This window comes from Narcine bancroftii, chromosome 14 (genome assembly GCF_036971445.1).
Source record: "Narcine bancroftii isolate sNarBan1 chromosome 14, sNarBan1.hap1, whole genome shotgun sequence".
NCBI lineage: Eukaryota > Metazoa > Chordata > Chondrichthyes > Torpediniformes > Narcinidae > Narcine > Narcine bancroftii.
Genome location: NC_091482.1, coordinates 50,471,382 through 50,495,254, shown reverse-complemented (window position 1 = coordinate 50,495,254; position 23,873 = coordinate 50,471,382). Strand labels below are relative to the sequence as shown.

Sequence of the window (23,873 nt, the reverse complement as noted above, 5' to 3'; positions counted from 1 at the left end):
GACTTGCATAAATATTCTGGAATAAAAATTTCCAACTCGTAAAATCAATCAAGACAAAAAAAAACCTTTTTTTTTAACTCTTTCATTGTGAGTTTAAAAACCCATGAAGACAAAATTGTTTTAATTCTTATTTTCTTGAAAAAAAAGTAACTGCAAGGAGCTTGGAATTCAGAAAATGGTTTTTAGAAATCAGATTTTAACTCTCCCTCCAAACTTAATTTACATTCTCATAAAACTGGAGTGTTTTAGCAGATAAAGAGAAGCTTGTTTTGGAACACCGTGAGTTGCCTAAATATAGGACATTGTTGTTTCAGATTGTATCCGTCATCGTGAAAGTTAGACAATGGAAACCACAGTCAAAACAAATGGTGCTGAGCAGCATACTTGGCAGCAAGTCTGTCGGACTTGGTTCAACGCCAAGTGTCACATTGTACTGATTAAACATTCAGCAGTAACCAGTGCCACTTTTTTTTGCCTCCATGTGTGGACATCTTTTGTTCATAAATCTTTAGCAAGCTAGCAACTGATTGTTGAGCACTGTCTAGGATTAGTTTTGGCATTTGTTCTCTTTTGAAGGACTTCTGATACTCAGTTAAAAAAGAAACTTTTTTCTGCAGCTTTATTTGAATATTTTAACATCAGTATTTTGTGTAAAAGTGACTTTGGAATTTCTTATTTCATTCCAGTTATTTTGTGACATCAGCTACAGTTTTGCAGAAAACATTTCAGAGAGCATTGACTTAATATTTTGTCAAACTGCTGAATCCATTAAGTGAAGCTGGAGCATGCTTTAACGTTTTGATGAAAATATGATTTTAATGCAAAAAGAAAACCTTATTTTAAAGTCTAATTGCCAGGTCCCTTTTTATATGTTTTTCTTTCCTTGCCTATTAGTAATTTAATATCTGACATTTCGGCTGAAAATGTGTTTCCACTTATTCTTAGATTTAGACTAAAGCAGAATATTCCCGATAATTTCCAGGAGCCTGACAGCAGGATAAATTAGCTGGCATGTACATTTTAAGTTTTAACCTTTATTGCCATGCTCAAGTCACATTTTCATTTCACATTAATGTGTGAATAGGATGGATTTGAAGCATGCACCAACAGTCTTGTATCCAATTAACACCTTTTGGCTGTTGGTCTGGGCTCCACCCCCTGCCATTCTTCAGTCTTTATTCAGATGCCTTGCTGTATTTTTGCTTATACCACAAAGAAGGGCTCAGGCCCAATAAGTCGGTCATATATCTCCTATGGATGCTGAGAGACCGGCTGAGTTCCTCTAGCATTTCTGTGTGTTTTTACCAACAGGCTAGAAGGCATCTTCTTCCCCACAGCTGAAAGGCTCCTGGATGAACCCCATAACAGTGCTATCATCTTGCCTTTGGTTGGAATTTAAGAGTAGGGATGTTATGGTGCAACTGAAGAAGGTACTGATGAGATGAGGCCACATCTGGAGTTCAGGTCTCCTTACTTGAGGAAGTATGTACTGGCTTTGGAGGTGGTGCAGAGGAAGTTCACCAGGTTGATTCCATAGGTGACGAGGTTTGCCTATGAGGAGAGATTGAATCGTCTGGGACTGTACTCTCTAGAATTTAGAAGAATGAAGAGGGGATCTTATAGAAACATAAAATTATGAAAGGCATAGATAAGATAGAGGTAGGTGACGTGTTTCTGTTGGTAGGGGAGACCAGAACCAGGGGACATAGCCTTAGTATTCAGGATGGTAGATTTAGGACAGAGATGAGGCAGAACTGCTTTTCCCAGAGGAATCTATGGAATTTGCTGCCGATTGAAGCAGAAGAGGCTACCTCAGTAAATATATTTAAGACAAAGTTGGATAGATTTTTACATAGAAAAGGAATTAAGGGGCTATGGGGGGAAGGCTGGTCGGTGAGATGAGTATCATCAGATCAGCTATGGTCTCGTTGAATAGTGGAGCAGGCTTCCGACTCCTGTTCCTAATGATTATGTTCTTGCTTGTTGCTAATTGATGTTTTAATCCCATAAATGGTGTTCTTTGTGATGCTGTATGAATGTTGGAGATAACCTGTCAGTCTGTTTGCAGATAATTCTTTTCACTATTTGAGGTACTTAAAGAAACTGATTGTAAATGGAAGGGAACAGTTTAACCATATATATATGTGTGTGTGTGTGTATATATATATATATGTATATATATATATATGTATGTGTGTATATATATATATATATATATATATATATATGGACCGACCTAGGAGGGGAGGCAGGCCCCTCCAGCCCGGGTAAGAAACCTGCATAGGAGAAGGCCACTCCGATATAAAACCTACGACCCAAGGACCTCGCTGCCACGTCCCAGCTTGCTTGGCCACGGCACACGAACCATGGGTGTAAAGGGTGGGGCCAGTACTGCGCGCACTGCACTCCACCTAAAAGCTCCTTTGCGCAGGCCCGAGGACAGGTCCACGTCCTCCCCCTCCACGTCCTCCCCCTCCACGTCCTCCCCCTCCACGTCCTCCCCCTCCACGTCCTCCCCTCCACGTCCTCCCCCTCCACGTCCTCCCCCTCCACGTCCTCCCCCTCCACGTCCTCCCCCTCAAAAGATGCTCTCACTGACAAAAGGCAAAGGAGGAAAAACCCAACACCCAACCCCAACCAACCAATTTTCCCTTGCAACCGCTGCAATCGTGTCTGCCTGTCCCGCATCGGACTTGCCAGCCACAAACGAGCCTGCAGCTGACGTGGACTTTTTACCCCCTCCATAAATCTTCGTCCGCGAAGCCAAGCCAAAGAAGAAATATATATATATATATATATATATACACATAAAACCATAAAACAATTACAGGACGAAAACAGGCCATCTCGGCCCTTCTAGTCTGCACCGAACCAAGTCCTCTCCTCTAGTCCCACCTACCTGCACTTTGCCCATAACCCTCCATTCCCCTCCCATCCATATACCTATCCAATTTTTCCTTAAATGACAATTTGAGAGATATTCTTGACTTCTTGAGCACCATGTGATGCAGGGCTCAACTCTGAACTAGTTGGTAAGTGCAAAATGGGTTTGCTTGAGGGGGTAAGAGTTCCTTTGCTTCTTTGCTTTCCATAATCTCAAGCTTTGCACATTTGTTGTGAAGCATCTTCCAAGTCAACTGATTCCAATACTTGGGCGGGGAAGACGTGAACGTTTCTAACCTCTGGAAAGTACAATGTTGACCTTCTGGCTTTGTATACATTTACTGTATGTGGTGACTTTCACCATCTCAAAATGTCCCAGAATGCTTTACACCCTGTGAAGTGTTTATGAAATGTAGTCATATTGTAATATAAAAAATAAAGCAGCCAAGATCCCTCAAACAGGGCTGTGGTGATGATCTGTTTTAATCTTGATGGTTATGGAGTAAGTATTGGCCAGACCTTTCCTCAACAACTTTAAATAGTGCCACGAGATGTTTTGCATCAACCTGAAAAGTTTAAACAATGTCATCACACAATGAAAATAAACAAGAAATTTGTGTCTTCTACTTTTACACACTGGGTCAGTTCATTTCGTCTTCTCCTTCTATCATTTTAGCTGGTGGAGGTCCACGGTAGGACTTCTCTGTTGTGTTCCATGTACGGTTCCCAAATTTGTTCGACTACTGTGATGTTATTTCTTAAATTATATGTTATTTTTTTCCAATGGAATACATTTATTCATTTCTATGTACCATTGTTGTATTCTCAGGCTCTCTTCTGATTTCCAGGTTGACATTATACATTTTTTTGCTACAGCTAAGGCTATCATAATAAATCTTTTTTGTGCTCCATCCAAATCGAATCCAAGTTCTTTACTTCATATATTACTTAGAAGAAAGATCTCTGGATTTTTTGGTATGTTGCTTTTTGTGATTTTATTTAATACCTGGTTTAGATCTTCCCAAAACTTTTCCACTTTCTCACATGCCCAAATTGCATGTACTGTTGTTCCCGTTTCCTTCTTACAACAAAAACATCTGTCTGATACTGTTGAATGTATCATATAGGTTGAACGTTGAGTGGGTGAACGTTGTGGGGGGGGGGGGTTGAAGGAGGGAGGAAAGAGAGGGGGGGGAAAAGGGGAGAAAATGACACTGTGTATATTCAAGACGGAAATCTTTGTGTGTATTTTGGTTAGTATGGTTCATAGTGTGAAAAATTAAAAATAAAAAAAACCTGAAAAGTTTTAGAGATAATAACATAAAGGATGGAGAGAATTGAGATGAAACAAAATTAGTTAATGGATCTGATGTTTTCTTGTTCCTGATCGTATTTTTTTACTGTAATGTTAAATTGATTAAAAAGAAATCTGTTTTGTGATCCCTTCAAGTCTTTGGTGCAAAGAAAATGGCTATTTTACATACTGTAATGTGTAGGGCAGTGGTGTAAATTTCTGCTGTTTTGGCTCGCATTAATGATTTGGATATGCTTGAGAGGGATAAAGTTTCACAGCTCGAGGTGTGGTAAACAACGAGGAGACCTTAATGCACAGCAAGAGAGCATAAGATGGTAGATTGGGCAGTTAAAAGGAAGATGAAATTTGAAGCATAAAAGTACAAAATGTTGGAGTTATTTCCATGCTGGTTTCCATGACTTGAGCTGTGTGCTTTGCATCCGACGATGCACCTGATGTGACAGGTTTGCAAGGATAAGACCAATGAAGGCATCCTATTTAATTTCTTCCCCAACATCAGAAGCCATTTAATGTACCCATTGACTTCAATGCTATTGTAATGGGATGCACGGGCCCATTTAGTTATCTAACATTTGGATGTGGCAAAAAATCGGAGGACTCAGTGAGTCGAGCACCACGAGTGGAGAGAAATACGGAGTTGATATTTCAGGTCAAGGAGTCTTCGTTGAGAGTGGAGGGGGGTGAATGTAAGGAATGTGTTGAAGATGCAAAGTCAACTATTAATTTAAAATGCTGCTGTCTGAGACAGAAAAAGGCAAAATAAACCAATCAAACCTGAAAGCTCAATATCTGTGAAGAAAAAAGACCTATTTAATTGAAATTATTGAATTCAATAACAAGTCTTGAGTGCCCTTACGGAAGATAAGATGCTGTTTCTCAGGAGTAAATTGGACCACAATTGAACAATGGAGAAGGCTGAAGGCAGAGAGGCCAGAATGGGAGAACTCAATAAATTAAAGTGACAAGTGACTGGAAGGCCAGGGCTGCCCTTGTGGATTGATTGCAGATGTTCTCCCATGTGATCATCCAATCTTTGTCTCTGTGATGCAGAAGACACCCCATTGTGAACAGCGAATGGAATAAACTCAAACTGGAAGAAGTGCAAGCTAATTGGAAGGATAATGGGTAGTAGTAAAATAGGAGACATTGATTCTTTTGGGTGGTGTGGAAAAGTGTCTTGAGAAGGTGAGTGGTTGTTGGATATGACAACAGAATGGTCAGAGTCGTGGAAGGAATGCTTCTTGTGGACTGTGAAAAGAGGAGGTGATATTGAAGAAGTTGGTGGAAACCTTTGGAGGTGGTGGAAATCGTGGAATTCATTGGATGCAAAGGCTGGTGGGTCAGAAGATGAGGGCAATTGAATCCTTTCCTTGTTTGACTTGGAGAAAATGGGGCGGCCATTGTTATGGAGAAAAAGATCTTTCCTGCCGATTCCACTGACTTTTTATTTCCTCTTTCAGGCAATGGCAGATATTGATCCAAATTCAAGTGATATAATTTGAAACCATGTTTGTATTCATTTACCCTTTGTCAAGTGTCACAACTGTGACACCTATCTTATTGTTGATTTAGGAAACTGATCCCACCAAATGTCACACCATAAAGGTCTTTCAAAGTCGGTTGAAAGAGTTATCTCTGTATAACAAACTACCAATACATCAGAATTTAATGAGTAAATATGGTCAAGACATGAGTGCCTTTTTTTTGAGAGGTTGCTGCTTCAAATTACAGTTTTTGGAACTCATTATGCTGAAGTAAGGTTATGGCAGGTATTATGTAAACCTAGAAATATTCAAGCAGAAAATTAATAATGAGAAGGTTTAGATGATTATTTTTTCACTAATTCTGCTCCCAATAGTGACGATCCATTTCCAAATGATTTTTTCCCTCCTGTGTTGAATTATCTTAGTAATTTTGTTTGATTGTATAATTTGCTAGTCTAAACTGCTGTTGAATTTTGAAATTAATTATTAATAATATTCTGAGAAATGGCTTTATTTTACTCAAATGTCTGGAACATTTGGACCACATCTAAAGTGCATTTTGGGGATTGATATGGAACCTTTGCATTATTTGAATTAATGACTGGATGTTGAGCCTTATCATTGCGATATTTTAAAATCATTCTGCAGTATTTTACAACATGTTGCCTTGGCCCAGAACTTTCTGGGAAATGCTAGGAGTTCCATCATTTTTGCCGCTTTCCTTTCCCATGAAGGTCAGCAACTTAATGGCTGCAGCGCGAGTTTTTCTAATTCCTGCCCATGCTTTGCTGTTGATATTATGAATGCACTTTTGTTTTGTATTGAGTGTACATCCACTCGGTACGGCTCACCTTTGGTGAATTGCCAAGCGCTCACACTGATGAAATTTGCCCATTGAACCAGCCTTTAATGAGCATTCAAAGTCCTAAGTGTCTGGTTTTGTTGGCTGTCTATTTATGTGGTAGTGCCTTGATGGTCAGGTTCTGAAACTAAAAAGCAACTCTGCTTATCACAATGTCATACAGACAGACTAGAATAGCTTGGAAAAAATAGTTGAAGCCCAGCTACCTCTTGTCTCTGGAGCAGAAGAAAATAGGAACAGCAGACGACCATCAGACCTCATGAAGCTCTGCCATTCAATATGATCAGGGTAGATTTACACTGGTCTCAACTCCTCTTCTGTGCCATTTACCCATACCCCTCAATTTCTCTATCTTTCAAATATTTATCTATCTTCCCCCCCCCCCCCCCTTAAATATATCTAATGGCCTCCACTGCTCTTGTGTTCAGAGAATTCCAGAGGTTCACTGCCATCTGAGAGAAGATGATTCTACACACTTAAAATGACTGGCCCCTTATTAGGCTATGTCCCCATATTCATGACTCTCCTGCTAATGAAGGTATCTCAACATCAACCCTGTGAATACCACTTAACATCTTGTGTGTTATAAGGTCACCTTGCATTCTTCTAAACACCAAGACACCACTTAACATCTCTTATGTTTGAGTAAGGTCACCTTGTATTTTTCTAAACTTCAGGGAATTCAGACATAAACTGCCTTGTCTTCCTTGACTAGAAAATACTCTTATTCTAAGAAATGGTGCGGCAAGTAGTGTAGCAGTTAGCGCAATGCTGTCACAGTGCCAGCGAGCCGGATTCAAATCTGGCATTGTCTGTGAGGAGTTTACGTGCTCACCCTATGTCTATGTGGATTTCCTCTGGGTTCAGAACGTACCCATGGTTGTACTGTTTCAAGCCCAGAGGACCCCAATACCCAGGAGCAATAGATATTCATCAATAAACAAAAGTTGCTTTTAATTATCTTTAAACATGAAAATAGAATCACACTTTAACTTATCTCTATTGACTTACTTAACCAACTTAACCCCCTTCTAATTCTAAGTGCATGTGTATGTAATGTGTGTGCAAGTTCAGAAAAGTTCTTTGGTTCACAGTCCAATCTCACTTCTCGTTCCTCCAAGTTCACTGGTTGCAGGCAATTCTTAAACTGTGCACAGTATTTAGCATTTATAAATTTCACCAGGCTTTGGGGCTTGAAAGGTAAATGGTTACCACTCAGGAAGGTTCTTGTCGGTTTTCAGAGAGAGATTTGTTGTTCTAGGACATCCAAAACTGATTTCTTTTTAATCAGCCACTCCAGTGTCCTGCTGACAAAACTTTCCCCCTTCAGTGTTCTCCAGATGATAACCTCTTTCTTTCAGGTCACCACAGAGTTCTTTTTTGTTTCTCTTATTTCAAGTGAAATATTAGACAGCCAGTCCTCTCCTCTTGCATGAACCACAGGGGCTTTGACCAGGCTGAACAAAGCACTTACAAATCCATCTTCCAAATGGGGTTTTCCACAAGATTTCAAGCTTGTCCTGTTTCAGTCCCAGCTGCTTCTGCCGGCTGTCACACTGTAGAAGTGATATTTCTCTCTCTCTCTCTCTCTCTCTCACACTGAGAGAAAGCCTGTTTGACTCTCTGTTTGAAAACCACATGACCTTCTTAGAGCAGCAAGTTCCCCTCCAGACTGTCTGTGGCTCTGACGAGATCTTTCATCTGTTGCCTTTTGTAAACAACAATCCATTAGTGAAGTCTCTTGGGCACTCTCCAAAGCTCTTGCAAAGGATGTGAGGCTCTGATATGTCTAGCATTAGCAGAGCTCCAGTATTTTAAATAAGATCTCTTTTAAAGTGTTTGTATGTGACCTACTCTAATAAACCTTTCCCAATTTATCTCCCAAAAACAAATCTATATACTCTGTCACAGTACGTTAATTGGGTGGCATAGGCTCGTGGGCCGAAAGTGTCTGTTATCATGCTGATTGTCAAAATTTAAATTAGCCTGATAGATCTCTTTGGATTGCCTCCAATGCCAATTTTATCTTTTTTAGGCAAGGCACCAAGACAGTGTATGATATTCCAGTTGTGTGTTCACCCTGCACAAAGGTTAAATACCTCCCTATTCTTAAATTCCAGTCCTTTGCAATAAAGGCCTTTTGCCTTCCTAACTTCATGATGGGCCTGTCTGCTGACATTTAGATCCTTCTGAACATTCACCTGCAACCTCTCTCCATTTAAGATATAATTTGCCTTTTCCTCTTGCTGAAGTACATGACAGTAAACTCCCATTTAGCCTGTTTTTTTTCCCAATCTAGTCATATCCTTTTGCTGAATCATAAAGTTTTCATCACAACATGGCCCTTTCGCCTAATTTTGTATAATTGGCAAACTTGGAAATATTGCATTTTATTCACTGGACTGTAGGTCCCCTCTCCTTTTGAATGGATGCACCCTCTTGGAATTTAGTGGCTTTTGTCAACTTCCAACCAATGTGTGGACATTTCCTTTAGAACCATCCAGCTCTAGCTTTTGCAGCTGAAAGCTTACGTTCTTTGGCTGCTTCTCAAAAACAATTAAAATAATTAAATAAGTATGCTTAAAAATTAAAAACATGTTAAATAATATATCTCATAAATCAATTGAAAGGACTTCTAAACAGTTGGAACTCAATTCAAAAAATATTTATCTTATATTTTCCCTTCTCTTGCAGCTGTTTCTCTTCATCCAAATGAATAGGCCTGCTGTTCACTTCCAAGCCTGACTTGTTCAGTCAATTAGTGCTCTTTTGCTGGACTCCATGTGGACTCCAGGATCGGAGCACCTCCCAGAAATTACCAATCTGACTTGGCGAGGAAGCCCAGTAGGTCTGCGTTTAAAATGAAGGCAATATTGATGTTCAGAAATCTTTATGAGCCTTATTTGCTGAATAACAGTACTTTGAAAGATTTTTTTTGGCCTAAATTGGCAAAGAAAGGCACCGTTTACCATGGTTGTGCAGAGTAATTTCAAGCACATGGAATTTAGTCACTGCAAGAAAGTTAGTACAGCTGGCTATATGAATAATTCTGGAATTAATCAGACAGAATGGCTTTTTACTTTAAAATAATTAAATTATTTTTGTGTTTTCATATTTAATAGTAATTTTTACAATGCATATGTTAAGCGTTTAATGAAAATATACAGTTTTAAACTCGTATTTCAGTTGTAATTTTATAACTATTTTGGGCTTGAGGAAAGTACTCAATATCACGGGATGGAAACAACTAACCGTGAAAATAAGGGACTGAAATGGAACATAACTTGACCCATGCGTAAAATAACTTGTTATAATATAAAATAGTGAAATAACACAATGCACTAGTTTTTTTATATATATATAAAGGGACACTGTTCTCACATTGAAAGATGTGCTTGGATAGCATTAGAATTGATGACCAGTTAATCCAATGTTCACCGAATGCACTTAAGTTAAGCGAGTGTTTTCTCTAACATTTAGCTGGTCATTTATTAAGTTCATCTGTCATGCCATGCCAGCACTGATGGAACTCAATAAGATTGTGTTGAGGTCCTTGGGTAAGAGGCAAAACATGCCTGTTTGCAGTGAGCCTTCTCCCAGAGAATCTTCTGAAACATCATTCATTGGTACCTGGATCTCTTTAATGAACAATTTAGTATGTCACCAAAGACTTTTACAGGCCTACAATCTGGCTGGTTGCATCACTGATGCAGAGGTGCCAACACTCAAGACAAGAAAAAACTCCAGTGGGTTGTTTACTTGGCCTAGGATATCCCGGGCACCAAACTTCACTCGATCGAGGACATCTAGATGAGTCGGTGACTTAAGAAAGCAGCTTCTCTCCTCAAGGACTTCCACCATCCAGGCCAATCAAAGGCACTCCTTTACTTTGGCATTTCGTGCACTATTTTTATTTATTTTTGTACAGTGGTTTATATGTATGTTACCACTATGATACCTGCTGCATTGAATTTCGTCTCTTGTTCATGACAATAAATTCTGATCTGAATTTGTATACCCAGCTTTCACAAGGCCATAATTTCTGCAAAAACTGCCACTTTCTAGTGTCTGGATTACTCCCATTGGTAGTCCAGAGGATTGTTCTAACTTGCAGCATTGGATCTCCGTCTTGTTCCCCAACTTACTGCTCATGGCTGCATGAGAGAACTCACCCAGAGAATATATTCACAAAGAAATTGCCATCTGCTTTAATTTCAATGAGGAAAACATGTTCGCTGGGCAGTCATTGATTGCACTCATGTGCCTTTAGATGAACAGAAAAGGCTTCCACATTCTCAATGTATTTTTAAGGAAAGGTGGGTACTCAGTGGTTGGCAAGGAGACACAATGTGGGTCAAGAGGTCTGATTCTGCGTTGTAAAAACTTGGTGTCTGCTCCTTCATCTGGAGAGGCTTGTACTTTGTGTCGCAATGATGCCAACAAAATTGACAGCAACTTTGAGATATCCATGCCTGCGAGTGGATAAATTTAGATGCTGCTGTCACAAGATGGGATCTGACAGTTAACTCGTGGACTTTTTTTATAGTACTTAGAAGTATTCAGTATGTTAATGATGTTTTTAACTTCTTTTACGTTCTATGCCTTTTTTTCCCCAATGTCGTAGAAATATTTGAAAAGTATGACTTTATGAATTAGAGTCCTTTTTTGTCTTTATTTCAAATATATAGGGTGGCTATTAATGCAATGCTGTTACAGTGCCAGTGACCCGGGTTTGAATATGGCAGTGTCGATAAGGAATTTATATGTTCTCCCCATGTCTGCGTGGTATTCCTCTGGGTGCTCTGGTTTCCTTCCACTTTTCAAAAACATACGGGATTTGTAGGTTAATTGGGTGTAGCTGGGCTCGTGGGCTGGAAGGGTCTGTTACTGTGCCTAATGTCTTAGAAAAATAGATGTGTATGTATTAAAAGTCATGAGATTAATCTATTTTGTAAATTCTTGTTTTTTCTGCATTTTCTTTAAAGACCCTTGACTCAAGAAGAAATTGCTAAGCGGCGGGAGAAGGCCAGGAAAGCACTTGCAGAAAAAATTGCAAATCAGGAATGGCAGTCGGGGGAAAACCCAGAGGTCTCTGCAGCCAGTACAAGCAGACAAGGTGAAAAATCCAATTGATGTTTCAGCTGTAGGGAAAAAACTACATGGTTTTCTCATGATATGCTTTAAATATTAATAACAAGCCTTTTGTAATGTTTTTAATTTCTTTTTTCTCATGAAAATTATGGAGAAGATGGAATTCCTGAAGTATTTTGATCGATAGATTTAAATATCAGAAACATAAGTATTGCCACCTATAAACATTTTTTTAAATCATCTCATACATCTCTGTCAAGTTGCATCCACCATATCAGAGGAAAATGAGAAATTGAAATTTATAACGGTCTGGATGTTATCCTTATGACATAGATTTGACCCATTGGATTGAGGCAATCCCATCCCCTCAGTTTCTCTCATTTTGCCACCAACATTGCCATGGATCTTCCACCAGCCAATCATTATCCGCTGTGACATACAGCCGCCAATTTGCGTCATGATCAGCACCTTTTTTTTTGGAAAGTGGGAGGAAACTGGAGCACTCTGAGGAAACTCGCATTGTCAAAAAATTAAAATCTGATAGGTTATGGTCACTGATCGTTTTCAATGAAAGGGACCTACCACCTTGACTTGCTTACAGATAAACTTTGTTACGGTCATGTGCAAGAAAAGGAATTGGGGAAATAGGATTGATAGGATAGCTCTGAGAATTATACACTTGACCTCTGCCTTGCTCCATTAGTACTTCGCTATTAATCTCCAGTAACCATGAACCAGTATTCATTTTGAAGCATTCCTTTTAACATCTTTAGCAGTTGTTTTTTTTTGTTTGAGATCAGGAGTGGGGTGTTCTCTGCGTTCATATTCAGCAAAAAAATGTTAATTTTAACAATCAAGACTTCTGTCACTTTTCATTTCCCACAAGGCCTCAGGCCTGAAACGTTGGTTTTCTATATATTTGCTTCCTATGGACGCTGCGTGACAGGCTGGGTTTCTCCAACACTCTTGTCTATTAAAATTAATTCTGTGGATGCCATTAATTGCTAGCTCTTCAGTTTGTTCAGTGATATTGATTAAAACTGAAAGATTCAAGCCCAAAAATTATTTAATGAGCAAGGTTATTCACTTTATTAATTCATTATTGATGGAATACTGCTAAAACTCAATTGTATGCATTAAGGATATTTTTTGATACCAGAATTATTTACACAATTAAGTTTTGTAGTAATTTTTCTCCAAGTTCATGATTTAATATGAATGATAATGGTGTAGATTGTTAAAATAGATCATTAAATCTGTAATTTAATAATAAATCACACATTTATATTGTGCCTTTAGTTCCCCTTGCAGAAAGCTGTAAAGCACTTTGCTGAAGTGTGGACATTGTTTTAATGTGGAAAAGGAATAGTAATTAATAACAAGTGGACAATTGACCCTGAATTTCATCCCTGCCTGTTGACTCACCTTGAAGACCAATAAAAACTCTAATGGTTCATGCAATGCTAGTTTACATGATACCATATTTTTTAAATATTGTATTTGTCTATAAATTGAATGAAATAAGATGAAATATTAAGTGCGTTTATATGATTATAAGCTTCTATAAAGTTTGAACAGGAAGTGGTAGCAACATTATTAAACTGGTGATAGAGTTGACTGATGTAGGTACAACATTGGCAGTAGCACCAGTGTTTGGCAATTGCATTGTGACAGTAGACAAAATTAAGTAGTAAATGATCATCGAGAATATAGAAGTACGATGTAACTGTAGCATTTTGTCTTAAATTATGACATTAATGTCATTTTTCGGTCAGTCATTTGGAAAGATTTTTGGGCCTATCATATTTGTTGCCTTAAATGTGTCATGTACATCTAATTTCAGTAAAGTCCCCATGATTCAGAGTTCAAGCAACTGGCAAAAATATCGCGAAAAATAAATAGGTTTAAAAAAAAATACAAAAGTTTAAAATTGGTGCCCCTAGCAGTCAGTTTGCCAATCACGCAACACGTAATCTCAAGCAACCAGCAAATACACTTTTCTAGAATTTAACAATCATCGTGGTCCCAAATACTGGGGGGAGGGGTTTACTGTAATTTGAAAAATAATTGAAGCAAAATATTTGTTCTGATAATTAATCAGTTGGCTTTTTTTTAATCTATATGATACTCCAATTTTTATTTCATACTTTATGCTTATTATTATAAGGCAGGGAGTTGCATTATCATTCATCTTTATATTCCCTCCCATTGAAGACATCCAAGTACCAAGCCAGGCGGAGCAGACGGATCTGAATGTTTACCACCAGGAAAGTGAGCAGAGAGACCACTTCATTGCATTTGCAAGGGTTTACAGCGGAACAATCCGCAGAGGACAGAAATTGTTTGTGTTGAGCCCAAAATATGATCCTTCAGAGGCTTTAACCAAGGTGCGTAGATATGCATTTCCATGTCTGGAGGAGTGACTCTGTAATATCTGAATATTCCATTTGAAATTCTTCAGGATATATGTCGCTAGAATGGTGCTCCGTGTTTTTTAGTATTTGAAATAGGATTGAGTTTGCCTCTCTCCTAAAAGGCAGCAAGAGAAATATAAGACTAGGAATTTTTTGATGCAACTTTGCAGGAAGTTGTTGAGTGTGCACCTGAAGTATTGCGTACAATCTTAAATTCATTATTCAAGGGGGATGGTCAATTCCTGGAATAAAGAAGTTGATGTAAAGAAAGCTTAATAAAATTGGGCATATTCTTATTGAAATTTAGAAGAATAAGAGATGAACTGACTGAAAAATATAAAATTCTGAGGAAGATTATCTGAATGAACACTGAGAGGGATGTCGAGAAACCGGTTATAAATATTAGAATAGGGGTTGACCATTTCAGATGAAATGAGGACAAATTTTAAAACGCTTTGGAATTTTGAACCCCAAAAACCTGGAGCATTAAATATATTCAAGGACAAGACTAGTATCTAATGCTGAAAAACAAGGGATATGGGGAAAGAATGGTTTTGAGGCCAGGATGAGATCAACCGTATCTTATTAAATGGTGCAGCAGGCTCAAGAAGCAGGTTCTTGTTTCCTGTAGGCCTGTCTTCTTAAAAGGTACAGTATATTTACCAGAAATAATTTGAGCAAAACTTTGAGCAAAGAGAAGCTAAAGGACCTGCTGAGTTCCTCCACCTTCCCTCATGACTGAAATACTTGGGGAAATGCAAGAAACTAATTTTACATTCATTGACAATTGAGGAAAACTAGTCTTTTCATCTCCTGTCCTTATCCGAGGATGACGTGTGGGCTGCTTTCGGTAGAGGGAAGCATCTAGTCCAGACAAAGTACCCGGCCGAGTATTAAAAATCTGTGCTGACCAACTTGCCAATGCAGTCACAATATATCTTCAACATCTCACTCCGGCAGGGCATGGTGCCCACCTGTTTCAAACGGGCGTCAGTTGTACCAGTATCCAAGAAGAGCGTGGTAACATGCCTAAATGACTATCGACAAGTGGCATTCACATCAAAAGTGCAGAAGTGTTTTGAAAGGCTGGTGTTGAAGCTCATGGAACTTTGAGAGCTTTTGTTTGTGGAGTGTAACCTTCCCACTCGCTCCTCTCGCCACCTTCCTCTGTCAACAATATTCATCGCTATCAACAACAAAAAGTGAGAATGGCAAGAGCTATATTTTTCACAAGGTCACTAAAATAACAAAGTATCATTTTTTTTGTACCAACTCGAACACTATAAATAGCCAGAGATATTTCTTTGGAAAGCAAGAGAGATTATTATCACAATACCCTATCACAATCCCAGTAGTATAAAATGAACAGCTAATTAAAAATGAGAGTTTTATCAGGTTATTTGCTCATTGCTTAACAACATGTATAAGGCAGGGTATTATAATAAATGGCCTTTAAATCTCATCCATAAAAATTAGGAAATTAGCATAAAATAATTGATTACCTGGTTCCAGGAAGCATTACATGATCAGCTAAATTCAAGAATCAAAAGAGAACCAAACAACTAGAGAAGAAAAACTACTAGAAGAATTTTACAGTGATTATCAGGGAAATATTAGTGGAACATTGGTGAAAAGTTTAGTGTCCATGAAATATTTTCCAATAGTGCTTTTAAGCAACAGTGATTTACAAACCTGACCTTGATATTGTCAGTTTCAATGTGTGCTTTTGGTAGTTCATTTAGTGTGCGCCATATGTTGATAGCTCTCTTTAAATAGACTAACCATCACAGAGGGCCAGGGGAGACAAAAATGACCCTACCTGCTGAACTGCTTGATGTATCTTGTCAGAGTTACAAGAATCTGGATTGGCCTCTTCCTAATGGTTTTCCACGTGGGGTAAGGTTTTCAAAGGCTGTCATTCACTGAGAGGTAGGACCTTCAGCCATTTCAGGATGTTCCTGGACCTGGATGTCTCTCATGCTGGAAGTCAAATTCACAGAAACCATCAACATCTTGGCCTCAAGAACATTCCAGCAGGCTGTCCATCATCTGTGTCACATATCACAATTTTATTCATTGTTATAGCATTAGAGAGATAACATCGGCCCTTTGCTTATGAGAGAACAACCTTATACATTTTGATTTTGGGGAGAAGCAAGTTGCATTCATTTTTATTGTTAGAATTTGCCAATATTAACAGATTCCTCAAAATTGGGCTAATTTCTTCTCCGAAACTTTGAGTTGCTCATTCATGGAGAATAGATGCCAATCCATTGTCCAATCAGTTGTTGATGATGACAAGCGGGCAACATTCCCTGGGATCTCATCCATTGGCTGTTAATCTCCAAGATGGTGCTGTGGGGTGTCCAGCTCGAAAATACGCTGTGCTCGTCATCATTCAGTGTCTTCTGCAACTCCTCCCTTATATCCTTTCTTTTATTACCTCACCTTGGTGTTTTGGTGGGACGAAATAGCCACTTCTGTGTGCTGAAAAGACGATAGGAAAGAAAACATGGCTATCATAAAGACAGGAAGAACCACAGACTATTGAATTTGAGTGTGTGTTTCCTCTGAATGCCCCGGTTTCCTTTTGCATCTTATATGCAGCCTGATAGGTCGTTCTAAATTGTCCCTGGTGAACAGTTATTTGGACGAATCTGAGGAGAGTTGATGGAATTATAGGAACAAAAGATTTCAGGGAAATTTAGAAAGGGAGTGGGATTATGTTTTGACTGGGCAGAAACCTGATGAGCCAAATGCCCTCCTTTTGATTTATAAGGAAATACGAACAATATGAAATTAATGTATCTTGTTTGTCTGAGGGATTGTGTATATGATTTCTTTAAATTGGTGTGAGTGCTTGCCTCATAGACCAGCCATATATTTAAGTTTTCTCAGTAAATGCCTTCATCCTTAATTTGCTTTGAAATAAAGAGTTCATGCTTACAAAAGGTTTATTGCTCCTTGGTGTTAATTTGTATTTCTCTGTTCAGTTGCCAGAAAATTATTCACCTCATGATGACCTATTGATCCCACATCTGAGTTGTTGTACTGTGGAAAAGTTGTATCTGCTAATGGGGAAAGAACTAGAGGATGTGCAAGAGGTACCTGTTGGCAATGTGTTCGGTAAGATTTTATTATTAAATATTTTATGCCATGATTTTGTGGGTCATTTTACACAATTTTCAAAAGGCCATGTAAAATTCCAGTCTTGGGCTATTTTTTTGGATCTGAAAATTGCTACCACAGATGTGGAAAAATTCAGAAATGAAAATAAATTCAGCATTTGACGTTTGAGAGCGTATCTGTATTTACAGCTGTTCACATGACTAAGCACCAATAGTTCCAATTCACCCACTCGCACGGGTGACGGAGTTCCAGCCTATTCTCTTCCTGGAAAGAGAGCAACTCTGACACGATCGCATTTGGACTGGGATGGAACCTTAACCCAAGATTTCTGACTTGTAGTAATTATGCTAGCTATTGAACCTTTGCTGACACAACAAATCAAAGTACTGGTTAGATTAAAGGAAGAAGAAGCAATCTTGTGTATTCTTACATCACTTGGATGATTTTTCCAATGAAGGAAAAAACTTGCATCTTGTTTAAATATTGTCCATCACGAGATTATTTCAGTAACTGATTTCCTAACTGTTTCTTTGTTAAACTGTACTTTATGAGTAAGGTTCAAGATTTGGGCACGGATTTCAATGCAGGCCATGTGCGAGGTCATGATTTACCTCTTGGTATGCAAAACCCATATCTAATTATAGAGACCTCTTCATGTCAAAATCAAGAGACAACTTTGTGGTGCAAGAAACAGGGCAGAATCACAAATTGCTATTTTTAGGAGTCCAAAACCCAGCAGCAATAGATATGCACCTTGACAAAGGGTTACTTAAACAAAAGTTGCTTTTAATTATCTTTGAACATGAAAACAGAATCAAACTTTAACTTATCTCTATTGACTTACTTAACCTCCCCCCCCCCCCCCCCCGCCCCTTCTAATTGTAAGCGCCCGTGTGTGCAATATGCATATAAGTTTAGAAAAGTTCTTTGGTTCACAGTCCAATCTCAATGGTTGCAGGTAATTCTTATACTGTGCACAGAGGTTAGAATTAATAAAGTTCACCAGGCTTTGGTGCTTAACAGGTAAATGGTTACCACTCAGGAGGGTTCTTGTTGGTTTTCAAAAAGAGTTTTCTCATTGCAGGACAGCCACTCCAGTGTCTTGCTGACGAAACTTGCCCCCTCCAGATGAGAACCTCTTTCTTTCAGGTCATCACAAAGTTCCTTTCTGTTTCCCTTATTCCAAGGGAAACACCAGACAGCCAGTCCCCTCCTTTGACCAGGCCATATTCCAAAGCTTGTCAGCTTGTCCCTCTGGAACCAAAGTCTGTGTCTCTCCTCTCTCCCACTCTGAGAGCAAAGCTGTTCTCCTCTGCCTGCAAAGTTCACATGCTCTTCCAGATAGTAAACTGTTTTTCAGACAAAGATGCTACTGAACATTGCTTCATTTGTTGCCTTTTACAAATAGCAGTCCATCATGAGTCTCTTGCAAAAATTCTATGTTTTAAAGTGTTTGTGTGTGACCTGCTCTAACAAATCTCCTAATTTATCTCCCAAACACTTCTATTGCCACACTACAGTTAGTCCTCGACAAAAATCAAGTGCTATCATGCATGTTTAAACTATTGGTCTGCACGTCAATCACTTGAATTGCTTCATGAAGAAAAGTACAGCCAAAGAAGGCCTTCTTTGGATTGATATTTATGGTGCCTGAGCACTGCTATAACAACATGATGACTGAATGGTGATAGTTTGCTTTCAAAATCCTGAAATCTATTATTAAAGACATTAGGAAGGTAATAATTACATTGGGAAAATTGACTTAGATTTATGAAAGGGAAAATGTGTTTGATGATTCTTTTGGAATTCTTTTTGAGGTTGGAGCTAGCAGAATGTATAAAGGTGAAGCAATTGAGATGCAAGTCATCCTTCAGAGGGCCTTTGATAAGAGACAGTTCAATAAAAATAGATTTTACTGTTCTGGGACAAGTACCTTGGCGTTGACTGAATATTAGTCAGTAAGCAGAAAACAAAGGAGTAAAAACAATTTTCAGGTTGAGCGGCTGTGACTAGTGGATTCTATCAGGATACGGTGCAAAATCCTCAGTTGCCTGGGAAAGTGTCATAAAACAGTCGCGCTGTATCCGTGCTTGCAAGTTAGGTGTGACTATGGAGAGGATGCAGAGGTAATTAAGGTAGATATTTATGAAGTATAGTTATTGAAATGCTGGTGGCACAGTTAGTGTGGCGGTTAGCACAATGTTATTGTAGCACCAGAGATCCGGGTTTAAATCTGGTGCCGTCCGTGAGGAATTTCTTTGTTTTACTTGTGATCTGCATGGGTTTTATCCAGGTACTGTCATCCATACAGTAAGTCCAAATTTATTTTTATAAAGAAAAAGATTTTTAAAAATCCACTTTTATGGTAGAAGTAGGGGCCTATCTATGGAAAATAATGCCTCTGGCAGGGGTGGCCAACCTCTCGTGAGAGCTAGCTGGAGTGCAACCTCTTGGGGTGGCCGCCATGTTGTATTTGATGAACCATAACACGGATGCAGTGCATTTTCGATGTGCGTCCTTTTTGAGATAAGACCGATCAGTCAGAACAGAACGCGGATGAAGTTGAGGAATACCTGGTACTCCACTTTCCTCCCACCTTCCAAAAACTTATGAAGTTGGTAGGTTAATTGGGTATAATTGAGTGACACTGAATAGGCTTCTATCGGGTTATTTTAAAAAAATTATGAATCGGCAAGGTTGTGGCAGATAAGACTATACAGTGGGGAAAAATTTGAGATTTCCACTTTTGTTGAAAAACTATAAAGACTGGCTATTTTTTAAAAGTTTAGAGATTGAACAATATTGGTCATAAGGAGCTGACTATTCTTGAAAGTGTAAGAAATTCAAAAGCCAAGTGGTCTTAGAGGCTTTATTTCAAGAAAGTGCAAGATAATGTGGAAAGATCCACTCTGCCTAAAGAAACTTGGTACTGTACTTGTGATAAAATGGAATGTAACAAAAGCTCAATGGATTGTTAATAGTTTTGTTGTATCAGGAAAGGATAAGCATTTAACAGATTGGCCAGCACCTTTGAAGGGAGAACCTGAATTTTGAGCTCAACGATGCCACTGCCTGACTTGATTATTCCCTGTATATTCTGATTTTATTAATAAAACGGAGGTGCATATTGGCTGGGCCTCACTTTGGTCACACTGTTGTGGTCTCCATTTCACAAAAAAAGATGAAGAGAAGAAGAACAGTAGCAGTGCTACTGGTGTGGACCCACAAGGAGCATGGGAGTGGAAACAACCTACATCAAAGACCCCATACAGGATTAAATGGCCTATAGAATGGGGTGCTACATTTTTTTTTACATCGGCAAACCCACAAGGTTTGAGCCCAAGATGATGGCGCTCATGCTTGACAGCCCAGACCACGGGGTTTGCGGGCTCTGGAGGAGCAGCAGACCAGCATTTGGCACCAAAAACCCCAAAGAGAGGGAGCAGTCTGAGAGAAGACCCTACAGGGTACGAGACCAAAGCTGTGCACCGGGAGCAATGGGCGGCTGTAGAACTCAGTGAAGGCCACAGGACACTGGTTGGTGGGAGGCAGGTAATGGGATTTGTGAGGGTACAGATGGTGATCGGGACTCCCAAAGGGCCTTGGGCATTACCAGCTTCGGGTTGGGACCAGAGGCTGAGGAGGGTAACTTGGATGTTGGAGCTCAGGTTTACTGCTGAACAGACCGTGGGGTCCATGGACACACGATGTCGATGAAAGGACTTTTTTTCCTTCTCCTTCTTCGCCTGGTAGGGGTGTCTGTATAGTGGCATCTCTGTGCACCTTTACAGGTAAATGAAAGTAAACAAATGTTGTGTATTATGCACATGGCAATAAAGGAACAGAACCTTAAATTCTAGAAGAGGTGCTAAAACAGTTAAAAGGGATGACAACCAGAACTAAGAAGCTGTATGTATCAGGAATGATTGAGCAGGTTAAAGCTGTTTCAAGAAATTGGAGTGATATCCTTAAAGCAGACAATAGAAGCTGGAAACTGCCACCTGGTGTTGCAATTGAGGCAAGTTCATAGTCGTGTTTAAAGAGATTCCACATAAGTAAATAATGAAGACAAGATAGAAGAATTTATCAGGTAAACATAGAAGATAGAAATCTACAGCACAGTACAACACTAACCCTAACCCACTGTGATGGCCAACCTAATAACCTACTCTAACAACTGCCTAGAATTTCCCTATTGCATAACCCTCCATTTTCTTGTCCATGCACCTATCTAATAGTCCAAGTGTACATCCATCCACCACTCTCTGACAGGAAAAACACACCACTACATCCCCCCTGTACTTATTTCCAAGCACCATAAAACTATGTCCTCAGATGTTAGCCATTTCAGCCCTGGGAAAAAGTCTCTGGCCATTAACACGATCAGTGCTTCTCATATCTTATGCACCTCTATCAGGTCACCCTTCATCCTCCATAGGAGAAAAGACCAAGCTCACTGAATCGGGCATGCTTTTCAATCCAGGCAACATCCTTGTAAATCTCCTCTGCATGCTCTTGGTAGCATCTACAGATAAAATTGGCTTGGAGGAAGTTCATGGTGGAAAGATGGTTGGACAGTCCATTTCTGTCCTGTCAACTCTGTAATCAGTAATTATTGAATGTTCTGTCACTAAACTAATAGTCTGTAGTTCAGTGTCGATGGACATTTTCTCCTTGTTATATTTGAAGGGGTATGTCCTGTGCCCTAATAACATTAATCAACAATGCAAAGCCACATTATTTGTTTATTTATTTTTTAAATGATACATTTAAATACAATTATTTTTCCTCCTTCAATTCAGATGAATGAACAATATAAAAGACTGTGCCTTATCAGATAGGTACATTATTTGTATCAGGTCTTCGATAAATTGCTTATATTGGTTTAATGGCTATGGTTTGTCTTTCTTTCGGAATTGCTCTACAGGAGAGCATCAAAAGGGCCAAACGAGAAATATTTTTTCTTGAATAATGTGTTACTTTTCTTCAAAGACAGGATTGACAATGTTTACAATGTGCCATATTGCTGAATGGGGGCTGCATGGAGTGAGATTTCGCTTGGGTTGATGCCAGGTTTGAAAGAATGGTAGCAGCATTAAATAATTTAAATTTAGACAAACAGTACAGTAATAGGCCCTTTTGTCCCACAAGCCAATTCGTGCCACCCAATTACACCCAATTGACCTATAACCAGGTACATTTTTGAACAGTGAGAGGATACCACAACATCCGGAGGAGCCCACATACAAATTCCTGCGAGGCAGCGCTGGATTTGACCCCGATTGCTAACCGTTCCAACCACCGTGATTTTCTCTATTATCTTTTCAATACTTATCCAATTCAATTTAAATTATTTTCTTATTTCAAGAAATTTGATATTTTAATGCTTAATTTAAAGTTCCCCTTTTGTTCTGTTTTTCAGTCTTTCTGCAGAATAAGGTCTATCATTCTAGTTGATCTTCACTATGTGCTTTCTCTCATATTCTTGTCATTGAGCATTTGGGATTTATACTGCCTCCAGATGTGTCCAAATTAGTGGCTTTTTTCAATATTCAGTATCACTTTTTTGCTTTAACATTTATACATAAAATTAATGATGTGCTTTATTTTACCTGCAGTCCCAACATTAACCTTGTTGTTCGCTTGGTCTCTGAAACTCTATTAAAGATCTTCTGGATGCACTTCCAGTTTAGTTTTCCACAAAGTGTGCAATTCAACATTTGTCTTTCATTCTTCAGCACATATTCCTAACCAGACTGTGGTGTCCCAAATCCTCAGTTTGCTATTTTAGCCAGATTTCATTTAATTCTGGTAGACTTTTTTTTTAAAGTAATCTACAATATTGTTAGATTTTGTTTTAAGCTTCAAATGTTCAAATAATGAAACATACTCTATTCTGACTTAATTTCATTTCTCATTGTGAAACAAAAGACAATTTTTTTTACTTGACTCTTGGGAAATACCATTTAGCCATATATCCACAGTACTGCAGCTCATCAAATTATTAGCCTAAATGACTATTCTTCATGTATAAGCCTTCATATAGGTGGTAGGTTTAGATAACACAGCAGTGTCCAATGACAAACGCTTGTTATCATGAGTTGAAAGATAGAAATTTAAGTCAGAAAGCTAATTGGTTCCATCAAAGACCATTATCAGGACAAAGCATTTACCAATTTTTAGGGGTGATTTAATTCTGTGTGTCTGCATGTGTCTATGTGAGCATCTAGATGTGCATGTGTCTATGTTGGTGGATGAGGTGATGAGATGAAATTCATTGAACAATTTATTGGCATGTTTGATCATTTTCTAGTCCTTTATATACCGGGGTAATTAGATTACAAAATCTGAGGATGCTTCTTTTCAGATCTTAAAGTGAGATTATGGAAGGAAACTAATTTTGTAGTACGAGTCTTTCACCAACATTTCCAGCACAATGCACTCTATATATACAGTTTCATTGAATTACATTTTTCAATAATCATATTTATTTCCTGGAACGGGGAGTGTGGTTCTGTTATATGGCAAATTCTGGTTTAGTCACCAGGAGGTGCTGTCTGCGTGGACGTTCCTCCTTATTCCCTTCAGTCCCAACACCAGATGACCTAATGTGCTTCAATTTTGAACTCGCAGATATCGGGGTAAATATATCAGCGAAAGACAGATTCATATGTGCCTTTTCCAATTCACGGGAC

General features: G+C 38.8%; 1 protein-coding gene across 4 annotated transcripts in view; it reads left to right on the top strand.

Annotated features, from left to right (window-relative positions):
* efl1 (elongation factor like GTPase 1) overlaps window positions 1–23,873 on the top strand; it is a 219,356-nt gene that overhangs the window by 82,626 nt on the left and 112,857 nt on the right. For all 4 annotated transcript variants that reach the window (XM_069911660.1, XM_069911662.1, XM_069911663.1 and 1 more), the window contains exons 13-15: window positions 11,530–11,660; window positions 13,850–14,022; window positions 17,043–17,175. In XM_069911660.1, coding sequence (XP_069767761.1) covers window positions 11,530–11,660; window positions 13,850–14,022; window positions 17,043–17,175 — 437 coding nt within the window. The remainder of the gene's footprint in view (window positions 1–11,529; window positions 11,661–13,849; window positions 14,023–17,042; window positions 17,176–23,873) is intronic.